The 12,511-nt window shown below is 25.8% G+C and overlaps 1 protein-coding gene across 1 annotated transcript in view; it reads right to left on the reverse strand.

Moving 5' to 3' along the window:
• The window catches only part of LOC111633653 (voltage-dependent calcium channel gamma-5 subunit-like), a 212,028-nt gene extending 200,124 nt beyond the window's left edge, over positions 1 to 11,904 (reverse strand). The window contains exon 1 of the mRNA XM_023378260.1: positions 11,483 to 11,904. Coding sequence (XP_023234028.1) covers positions 11,483 to 11,690 — 208 coding nt within the window. The 5' untranslated portion in view covers positions 11,691 to 11,904. The remainder of the gene's footprint in view (positions 1 to 11,482) is intronic.
• Positions 11,905 to 12,511: the final 607 nt, after the last annotated feature.

Genomic DNA, 12,511 nt, shown 5'->3' on the forward strand with positions numbered 1-12,511 from the left:
TATTTTTAAATAAATATTTTTTTATTTTATTTTATTGAAACATTTAAACAAAAATAGATTTTTGGAGATTTTATATTTTTGCAATATTCATTAAAGTCAGCTAAGAACTTCTATTATTTGTGAAAATTTCAGTAGCAGTAGTAATAAATAGTACTAGCATTAGTTACAGCAGTAGCACTTGTAGCACTAGCAGTTACAACAGCAGTTATAGCACAAGCATTTGTATCAGTAGCACCTGTAGTACTAGCAGTTCAAGCAGTAGCAGTAGCAGTTGCAGCATTAGCAGTTATAATAGTAGAAGAAAAACTACCATCTTTATTAAATCTCTCAGAAAATAAATTTAAGAAGCCTTCAAATCAATTTTTTGAGAGATTTTTGGTTAAAGATAATGCCATTATTTCAGGAACTTACGAGATATATCGACTTAAATTAGTATTGGTTTATGTAGTAAAGTGCTACGTTTTATTTTTTTCGATCATCTCATAAATTAAGATGATCCTATCTTAAAATGACGGATCTTAAATCTTATCGGTGCGTCATTACCATAATTTTTAATTGATTACTGTATAAATTTATTTAAATTTAAATATGAAAGAATAAAAGAGCATAACTTCAATTCATTAGTTTTTTTACAAATAAATATAAAAATCTTTTAGCAAAATAATTTATATTTAATAAAATATAATTTATAATATTTGAAAACTTTTTTATACATTTTTTTTTAATTTTATTGATAATTTTCTATCACTTTTCAATTTTAAATACATGTAATTATATTTATTATAAGTATAAATAAGTAAAACATTATTGTTAAAAAATTTAAAAAATTGATTGTTATTAGTTTTTAAAATAATTCTAAATTATTTAATAAATGTTAAAATCATTTTATACATAAATTAAATCATAATTATATGAATTTATTAAGCATATAAATCCTTACATTTACTCTTAATTAAAGAAGAAATGAGAATCTTTCTGATTTTCGCATCAGGGCTTCTCCATCTTTGATATTTAATGTTTATTAACAACTACAAAGATTACATTATGTCATATCAAAGGACCTTAATATGTGTATTAAGGTCAAAACAAAACAGATATTTATATCTTTTATCCTATATAAGAACAATATAACTCGAATGTCCTTACAATGGCATTTTTACTCTTCTACTTTTAATCGTTCTAATTATAATAGATACTTTAATATTACATAATTTAACTCAATAATCTTTAAAATTATTAGTATTATCATGATTTTAAATAATTATTTATATATAATTAATGCACATGAAATATATCAAAATTCAATAAGAAAGTACTACAATACATTTCTTTCACTGAATTTGGAAATAGTACAAGATGTTATATATGTAAATTAACTAAAAATATACTGAAAAATAATATATTTTATTGAGTATTTTAATATTACTTTATTTATTTTAAAAATTTAATATGTAAATTTATAATAAAATTTAAGATTTAACATGGAGTTACCCTTAATAGGCATATTGTTCGGGAATTAGTTTATGTTCTTTATAGTTTACATTTTATGTTTTTCAATTTTTTTTACTAAAAACTCTTGAATATTTTCTTGTTTTCTTATCGATAAATTTCACTACAAAAAGCCAAAAAAAAATAATAAAAAAAGATATTGTCACCAATGGAATATGGTCAGAGCAATTGAATAGGAACGAAGTACAAGAATTTCTGAATTTTACCAAGAATGTTTGTTTACAAAAATATTTACAGGAAGAAAGTTCAAAGAAAAACATGTTTCAACTCTTCTCGAATATAAAATCCGCAGCTGTGCAATATTAAATAAATCTCTATAGAATTTGTATTCGCTGTTGAAAGTTGTTGAATGCAAAACTATAATTAAGTAAAAGTAACGAATTTCTGCGTATGAAATACTTTGAAATAAATTAAATATTTATTTTAAAAGATTAAAAAAAAGAACAATAACTTAAAGCTCTTATTGTCAAGAAATTACGACACAAAATTATTCAAAAATCATAATAACTTTTACAGATTCTTATTTACATCCTTACGCAACATAAATAAGATTTATTTTAAGAATTAAATCAAGAATTTTTGAAATATTTGAAACAGATTCGGACCCATTTTTTGAAAATTGAATCAAATAATTATAATAATTTTTTATAGAAACGATAAATTTGGTTTGAACCTTTAACACAACCCTCCCCAAATCTTTCTTATAATTTATTTATAATTCCAAATTAAAGAAAAATAAATGAATAAAAAGCTTCAAGTTTTGTATAAGAGAGAAATAATAATAATAATAATTCTTAGTGATCATATTATACCCAAGACAGATCAATGATAGCCTGAGAAAATCCTCTTGATCCTGACCTGGCTGCCAGATCCATCGTTGAAAGATGTGTCTCACTGTCTTAGACAGTGACAAACTCATAACTTTTCTATTCAAAGTATTTTCACTTAACTAATATATTTTCTACACTTTAAGAATTATAAATGTATATAGCCTATGCCTATGCAACAAAAATAGATATTTTAGAAAATAAATTTTCTATATTTTCAAGTAAAAATTCTTTTTTTTTTAAGATCTNGTTTTTTTACAAATAAATATAAAAATCTTTTAGCAAAATAATTTATATTTAATAAAATATAATTTATAATATTTGAAAACTTTTTTATACATTTTTTTTTAATTTTATTGATAATTTTCTATCACTTTTCAATTTTAAATACATGTAATTATATTTATTATAAGTATAAATAAGTAAAACATTATTGTTAAAAAATTTAAAAAATTGATTGTTATTAGTTTTTAAAATAATTCTAAATTATTTAATAAATGTTAAAATCATTTTATACATAAATTAAATCATAATTATATGAATTTATTAAGCATATAAATCCTTACATTTACTCTTAATTAAAGAAGAAATGAGAATCTTTCTGATTTTCGCATCAGGGCTTCTCCATCTTTGATATTTAATGTTTATTAACAACTACAAAGATTACATTATGTCATATCAAAGGACCTTAATATGTGTATTAAGGTCAAAACAAAACAGATATTTATATCTTTTATCCTATATAAGAACAATATAACTCGAATGTCCTTACAATGGCATTTTTACTCTTCTACTTTTAATCGTTCTAATTATAATAGATACTTTAATATTACATAATTTAACTCAATAATCTTTAAAATTATTAGTATTATCATGATTTTAAATAATTATTTATATATAATTAATGCACATGAAATATATCAAAATTCAATAAGAAAGTACTACAATACATTTCTTTCACTGAATTTGGAAATAGTACAAGATGTTATATATGTAAATTAACTAAAAATATACTGAAAAATAATATATTTTATTGAGTATTTTAATATTACTTTATTTATTTTAAAAATTTAATATGTAAATTTATAATAAAATTTAAGATTTAACATGGAGTTACCCTTAATAGGCATATTGTTCGGGAATTAGTTTATGTTCTTTATAGTTTACATTTTATGTTTTTCAATTTTTTTTACTAAAAACTCTTGAATATTTTCTTGTTTTCTTATCGATAAATTTCACTACAAAAAGCCAAAAAAAAATAATAAAAAAAGATATTGTCACCAATGGAATATGGTCAGAGCAATTGAATAGGAACGAAGTACAAGAATTTCTGAATTTTACCAAGAATGTTTGTTTACAAAAATATTTACAGGAAGAAAGTTCAAAGAAAAACATGTTTCAACTCTTCTCGAATATAAAATCCGCAGCTGTGCAATATTAAATAAATCTCTATAGAATTTGTATTCGCTGTTGAAAGTTGTTGAATGCAAAACTATAATTAAGTAAAAGTAACGAATTTCTGCGTATGAAATACTTTGAAATAAATTAAATATTTATTTTAAAAGATTAAAAAAAAGAACAATAACTTAAAGCTCTTATTGTCAAGAAATTACGACACAAAATTATTCAAAAATCATAATAACTTTTACAGATTCTTATTTACATCCTTACGCAACATAAATAAGATTTATTTTAAGAATTAAATCAAGAATTTTTGAAATATTTGAAACAGATTCGGACCCATTTTTTGAAAATTGAATCAAATAATTATAATAATTTTTTATAGAAACGATAAATTTGGTTTGAACCTTTAACACAACCCTCCCCAAATCTTTCTTATAATTTATTTATAATTCCAAATTAAAGAAAAATAAATGAATAAAAAGCTTCAAGTTTTGTATAAGAGAGAAATAATAATAATAATAATTCTTAGTGATCATATTATACCCAAGACAGATCAATGATAGCCTGAGAAAATCCTCTTGATCCTGACCTGGCTGCCAGATCCATCGTTGAAAGATGTGTCTCACTGTCTTAGACAGTGACAAACTCATAACTTTTCTATTCAAAGTATTTTCACTTAACTAATATATTTTCTACACTTTAAGAATTATAAATGTATATAGCCTATGCCTATGCAACAAAAATAGATATTTTAGAAAATAAATTTTCTATATTTTCAAGTAAAAATTCTTTTTTTTTAAGATCTATAAATCTACCAGTATATTATTAAATGCTAATACTTAATGAATAAAATCCTTATTTAACGAATATTAAATCAATAGTAAACTATTTATTAATGAAATTTAATACTTATATAATAATTCTATATAGATCTTAAACGAATAGGATTATTAATAATTAGTAGCATTTAAATAATAAATATATCGATCCCATTCTTGTAATTTTTATATTATTTTAATTAACCTAAACGATAATTTTTGTAGAAATGTTATAAAAGAAGAAAATAGCTTAATGTTTAAACTCGTTAAAAAGTTTTAAATTGGCGTATTTAAAAAAAAAATTCGTTTCTTACAAATAAAATTTCAATATGTATCATTTTTCTTTATTTCAAACGAAATTCATACATTTTCCATTTACAATTAACCGAAGAGATCTTTCATACATATACTTTAATCAGAAATAATGACTTAGAGAATAATTACAGCTAATATTATTTCTATTGAATCTCATTACAACATACGAATGAGTTTATGGATAGAGTATAATGATGAGTTTCTTTATCTGACTCCACGATTTTCATATACAAAAAAAGATTTTTCAAAGAAATAAATTTAATTACTCGAATTTAAGCCCTTATATTATNATAAAGATTAGTTTTTACGAATTTTGAGAAATTTTTATAATATTTTCATGAAATGATTTTCAGAGAAATATTATAATTTAGTGTTTTCAATAAAATAAAAATGATTTTTAAAACGTTTCGGCATCACTTCCATTTAAAAAATTATTTTCAACACATTTTTTTTGTATTCTTTTCATCGAAGTAAGAATAATTTTCAACAAATTTTTAATATATTCTTGAAACAATAATAATTTTATTAATAAATCAATTGTTGCAGCACACAAATCAATTGTTCAATCGATATTTTAGTTCTTTTACTGAAATAAAAATGATTTTAAATAAATGCAGAGTGATAAAACTAAATATACAAGTGCCAAAATATACAAATTTAGTTTCTTTGCACATCTATATGAAAAGGACAATGTAAAGCTATGTGATTTAAGTGCAAATATCTTTCGTCTTCGTTTTAATAAACATAAACAGATGGAATTTTTATGTTTTTTTTCCCCTATTATAAGTGATTTTTAAATAAAAAGTGCCATGGCTTAGAGTGACCAAAGGAGATCCTGGTTGAATTTTCTACAAAAAGCTTCAGCCACTTAATAGGTTGGGAAAAATGCCGTGTGTTCAAGAGGGGAATAACTCTCAAAGATGTCAACAGAGTCGTTGTGCTTAGCAGGTGTACAATCACTGAGTGACAACAAGAGGAACGATATTTCTGCTAAGCTGGAATTTATAGATGAAGAGAATAGAGAGTTTTTCAACGCCATTTTAAGTAAATAACAACTGTAGAATTAAATCGTTAAACATTTTATATTACGTGGACTTAGATAATTTCAAACTTTATTTTGTTTGTAACTATTTTCTATTGTATTTAGGCACAAAATTCAACTTTGAATAGTTGCTTTACATGTTTCTGAAAAGTCGAATGCTTACAGCGATAAACAATTTGATCTATTTGCCATGGAAAACAATTTTTTTTCCTTTCCTCTCGCCCTACTTAGATTATTTAGCTTTTCTACAGATTTAATTCTATTTTTAAAAAATTTCATGCAGGTATGCGGGGAAACTTTCTGAGGAATACGATGTTATAAACATTACAATATGAAGTATACACTTATAATTATGCGTGCATTTGTAATATAATAAAGTATAAAATTAAAATACATTCTATAATGTATACATCACAGAGTTGATGTAGACAAACCCACAAAAGCTAGAATGGGGTCCCTTTTGCCCTTTCTTTCGAACAGATGGAAAACATAAAATGCTTTTATTAATAAAAATTTTATAAATTTGCTTAAGATGAATTAATTAAGAACCGTTCTTTAGAATTCTAAGACTCAATTCTTCTAGTACGTTCAAATGACATTATTTGCATTTTATTCTAAGAGTTTCCTACGATTCTTATGCATATTCTATCTGTTTCTTTGATCTTTAAATCAGGATATCATTTATTATTCAATTCTTGCATATATCATCACATTAATCTCCATCTTGTTTCCTTTTTTTTCCAAGGGACATAAATCTCTACTGACGTGATTTTCTTATTCATTGAAAGATTTTGCTTCTTATAAGAACTATATCCTGTTTCTATATCATTCATAAAAACAAAACAAAAGCAATAATTATTATTAAATTTAATCGTAAATTAGAGAATTTAAGACAAACAATAGCTATAAATAGATGCATCTATATAAATATTGTTGTACAGGTTTAGGTATAAAAAATTCATAAATAAATATTTGATGTTTATTTTAAAAATAAGTAAATAAATAAATAAAAATTTTAATATTTTCTTTTCATGCAAAACAGGATCATAAAAGAAAATTTTGCATATTTATTATGCATAAAAAGTGAAATTCTTCTCATAATCACGAGTTAATCCTTAAATAATCTACAATAAAGCAAATGCCAAGTATCACATGACTTTTAAAAGAGCCAAGAGCCATTATATTTTGCATAAGTATGAGATCCGGACTTTCATCTACCTAAGATGTTTCTCCAGATTAAGAAAGGACGAACAGACAGACGGACGACAATGGGAATTTATAAGTCTACAATTTTTATAATTATACAAATAAAAATCATAGATATAATTATTTTTATGGTATAATTTTTTTAAAAAAATAATTACAGAAATTTAAATTAATTTTTANTTATGGTGTTTTTGATGATTAGAGGTTCAAGTCAATCTGAGTGTTTAATAGTGTATCAATAGATACGGCGAATTGTTTGCGACTGTAGAGTGCCAATTGAGAGAATGAGAGTTGCTACTTTTTGAAGATAAGTTTTTTTTTAAAGCGACGTAGCTCTTTTAGAAAGAGGACATGGAATTATTATTTAATCTTTTAATAAAGTTAAGGATTTGTTTTAGCAGGAGTGGGTATAATACTACTTAGTTCGATCTTCATACAGTAAACTGCCACCGATTTGTCAAGTTTGAATACTTTTACTTGGCGAATAAAGATGCATTGGATTTGTTCAATTTCTTATTTAAGGATCATACACCAACATTAAACGTGTCAAAATTATTCAAGATTATAAATTATTTATCTAACAAAATGAAATTAATTACTTTACATCGATATATTCCAAAATTTGATGCATAGTGTCATCAATCTGGTATATGTCAATACGTAGAAACCATGTTGTGCTTTACAATTAACTAATTTATTTTTGTATAATTTAGTGAAAATTTTGTCTTCGCAGGGAAATTAATTTACATATAAAACAGAATACTTCATCTTAAAAAATTTTAAATACACAAGGATTTTATAGGCATTTTATTATTTTATTATAGAAAATAAAACATTAAAGTATAATTAATATATGTCTGCTTTATTCAATTTAATTTTTAAAATTTTGTTTGTAAAAATTATTTTTTTCTAACAATTTTTAATAAATATTTCTTACTTTATTTATATTTCGAAATTTTTTTCCATCGTTTTCAATATCTCATGTTACTTTTTTTTTATTTTTCCTTTCTTGTATCTGAAAAATCATGTTTTACACAAAATTCCCATAAGTTTTCGTGTATAAATATTACATGTTCGGTTTATTCTTCGAGTTCCTGTATATTTGATAAACGATTTTCAGGAATTGACATGTTTGGACATGTTTTTTCCCGTTTATTCTTGTCATTTTTTGAAATTCCTTTATTACTTTCTACCAATTATGCATACATATCGCTTGTTATACGTTATTAAAAACCTCAAATTTAAATTTTCTTTTAATAAAATGCTGAAGTTATACAACTTAAAAGGTTCGAATTGAACAATATACACATAAAACTCTAAAATATTTTTATACTTAATAATAATTATTAGTATTTTATTAATTAAAATGATATAAAACTTTATAAACTATCATTATTTTTGTTAGAAAAGTCAACTCAGATTTAAACTTTCGAGTAGCTTTTACCAATGAAGTAAGTGAATCTCATCTTATGCGGGCTATATCTTAGCTGGTAGGATTTTAAAAGAAAATCTAGGAAAATGATTCTCTTCAAAACAACTTTAAATGCGATTGTGAAATACTTTTCACTTGTTCCGAAGCTCTTGTACAGTGAAAAAATAAAAGAAGATAAAACTAGATTAGACGTTGCTGCATATCTAGGAAAATCTTCTCCTGAAAATCTATAAATCTTAACTTTCTATTCACTTCTCACTAACTTTAATTAAAAGAAAATCTCACTTTCTATTTTAAAAGAAAGCAATGTTTCAATATAGAAATTAACTTTCTACTTCATAAAATTGCTGTATTTAAAAACAAAACACTTGTCCTTAAAAGATGAGAAGACAATTATTCTATTTTTAGTTTTTGTAGGGATTATTTGGAAAGAATTAACGGTTATTTTTACCCTCGACAAGGTCAAGAATGGCAGGAAACTCGTCTTTCGTTCAGGTAAAAGACTTGTCTTCTAAGTAGATATGTGTGTTACCTTACTCTTAACTTATCTGCTGCAATCAGTGAGTGGTATTGATGCCTGGCTAATATAAATTAGTCAAAATATACGCAAAAGAATATTCCAGATGGATAATATTCTGATAAACAAAAGAAAATTAGAATGACTAAGATATATTTTGATAGTAACGACTATTTATTTATTTATATATTATATTAATGCAGAGGTTACCAATCTTTACCATGTTACTATACATAAATATATATGCAACAGCCTGTTGTATAATTTTTAAAAGGAATCTTCCTACATTTATTTGAGATGCAAATCAATTTTTTAAACTGGAAAATTTTCATCGACCCTGTACTAATGTATACATTCAAGTTAATTACAGGTATAATCAGGCATTTTAATTAGAAAAAATAGTTTGATTTTTGCCATTAAAGACTGAAAGAAGCTGAAAATTGAATAAAATTAAACATTGAAATATTCTCTACAAATTTACGAAAAATTTCTATTATTTATATTAACTATTGCTTATTGAATCCAACCTTTCNTTTAAAATTAAAATATTTTTAAAATGAAAGATATACAGGAAGGCCCATATGTCAGTTAACTATATATATTCTCTAGTCTTTACAATGGTTGACTGACTTTTGGACCGCCTTGTATACAAATAACTACTAAAAATGTTACCATTATACACTAACTGCTCAGTTAATAATATAAATTTTACCAATTCGTTAAGATATATTTAACTAATTCATTCTCATTAATACAGAATTTACTACTATAGATTCAATAATGATATCCAAGAGATATAATTTACATTACAGATAAATTGTAATAATTGAAAATAGTTAAAACTAGTTATCAGCTGTTATTGTAGAGCATATAATTGATAATTACTTATCATTGTCTCCCTTCATATGTGTATGTTGTTGTTTCCTTATAGTATATAATAAGTTCAGAAACAAGATAAGTGTTGATTATGAGTCAAAGTAATTTGAAGCTATCGAATCCGAAGAGGAAATAGTCACTTTCTATACCAAGTTCTACTAAACGTAATAGGGTTTCTATCGAAATAGATGAGTAGACAATGTTCTATCCCAATAATCCTGATATTTCTGCACATTTCCGGCTCTATCATATCTAATATTTACTAAGATAACTGATATACGTTTCAGTTTATTTAATCGAATCGACATTTGGCTGATACAATATTTGTACAATACATATATATATATAGTCACCCCTCCATTAATTATTCTATTTTACATTATTAACCGAGTTTAATTGATAAGAATGTAGATTAAATTAACTTTTATATAATCTTTTTTAAGGATTATATACTTTGATTACGTTTTATAGCAGATATATTACTTAAATATTTGCTAAAAACTGTCATTAATGTTGAGAAATCGCAATATATAATGTCTGTTGGAATTCGATCCGAAGATAGTTTGTCATCCCTTCTGCAAATACTATCCTCGAGTAATAATATTGATCCAACAGAAGAAGTAAGTTAGGTCAACAAAATTTGAATATTTTACATCAAATAAATTTATTACAAACTTTTCAATCTGTTTCGTTTTTACTTATTTTACTTGTTGAATTTTTATTTTAAAAAATATATAAATTGAATTGTTGTTTCATTGGAAAAATTTCTGTATAAAAATGTAATAAACGTATTTATTAATTTTAACAACGCACAAATAATGTAATTATTAAGAATTTAATTTCGTAAGACATTAAAGAATATTATAATTGGAAACAGCATCGTCAATTAAGAGTTAATGCTAAGTTATGTTGCATATTAAATATATTGGGCTGCAATTTTCAAATTGTAGATCTATACATTCTTCCATTGTCGTCCGTCTGTCTGTCCTTCGTTAATCTCGAGAATGGAGTTAGATAGATGAAAATCAAGACCAGATGTGANAATTTATAAAATTTTAAAGGAGAAAATTGTATTTTAAAGTTATTTTAAATTATAGATCTATGAGATGGATGAGAAATTTAAGATCCTTTAGAATTTTGGATGTTGACAAATGTAGTTATTTTTTCTTTTTATTTTGCATTCAGAAAGCCATTGGTGTCGAAGTGGCAGACTTAACGATTTGAAGCATCCACTTGACACACAAGATGTGACATGGTGGAAATCATGTTATTGTAAGAAGGGAGACTGTAGGTACATTTCACGCCATTCTTTGAGAGATATACAATGTGAGAAATTTTTGACTAAGGTGTATGGTTAAGAGCAAGCAGTTGTCATTCACTTGTCGCCATGACAACCGGGAACGTTGCGTGGGCGAAAAATATAATCAATAAGTAACAGCCAATGTTACAAACTGCTCGTGTATACGAGGTTGGTGATATTGCCATTGTGACAATTTTCAATTGACAATATATATATAAAGAAAAGATATTACTTACGATCGTTGAAACAGAGTTTCCAAAGTCCCGATACGGTAAATTTGGACAAATATTCTCTGTCACCAGTTCCGTTGTATTTAGGATTGGCCATTAATTCTTCACTATGCAACCAGCAGTTAGAACATAGGGCGATGCCCTGAGCTACGAGTGAAATGATAGCTGACAGTAACGACAGAATCCTTAAGCATCTGATCGAGATCTTTGGCATTGTTTGTCAGGTCGTCGGACCACAATGGTGATGTGCTTCGTCCAGGTGAAGTGTCGAAATTCCGACACCACCTTTCTTACTTCCCGCTTCCAAGCAGCCAGCTCGATGCTGTCCACTCACGGTGTCATCCGAATGCGGACAGCAAGGACACAGCTGGAACGTACCACGCCAACATCACGACATAACCCCACTCTGATCAAGTGACACACGTTCACTGACACTAGATGTGCTGTGATGCTGCTCGACCACTCAGCCAGCTAGCTACCAGTGGATGTTGCGGATGGATGCGGCAGTTCACGCTGAACGTCCAATGAACAGGGGTTGATGGGATACAGGATGGCGGTCGACGTTCGACAAATACAAGTACAGTTCGTCTACCATCTTCCTCCATCGCTTAACTAACTTTCAGCATCATTTGCATCCGCATCTTCTCTTTCCTCTCCCTCATCCAGCATCACTCATTACATTTACCTCAACTTTTTCCTAACAATATATATATATAACGATAAGTGTTAATTTAAAGCACAAATAAGTCCTGTAGATGAGAAAATTTTTGATTTTTCATTCAGAACTGCGATTTTTAATTGANTTTAAAAAAAAAAGCGTTGATGCGAATAACGAGTAAAAACGTCATTAAGTCCAACCCCACGCGATCCTCTCTATCTCCTCACTCTCTTGACCTTTAACAACCAAAATTTGAAAGCCTCAACCCCTTTAACACTCAAACCTCTTTGCAAAATTTTAGAAATTTTCGACAAAAGGCACAGGAGTTATTAAGCTTCAAATTGGTTGAACAATATCGTGTCCCCACAAACACTAAC

Source organism: Centruroides sculpturatus, unplaced genomic scaffold (assembly GCF_000671375.1).
Source record: "Centruroides sculpturatus isolate CEXI.00-Female unplaced genomic scaffold, Cexi_2.0 scaffold729, whole genome shotgun sequence".
Taxonomy (NCBI): domain Eukaryota; kingdom Metazoa; phylum Arthropoda; class Arachnida; order Scorpiones; family Buthidae; genus Centruroides; species Centruroides sculpturatus.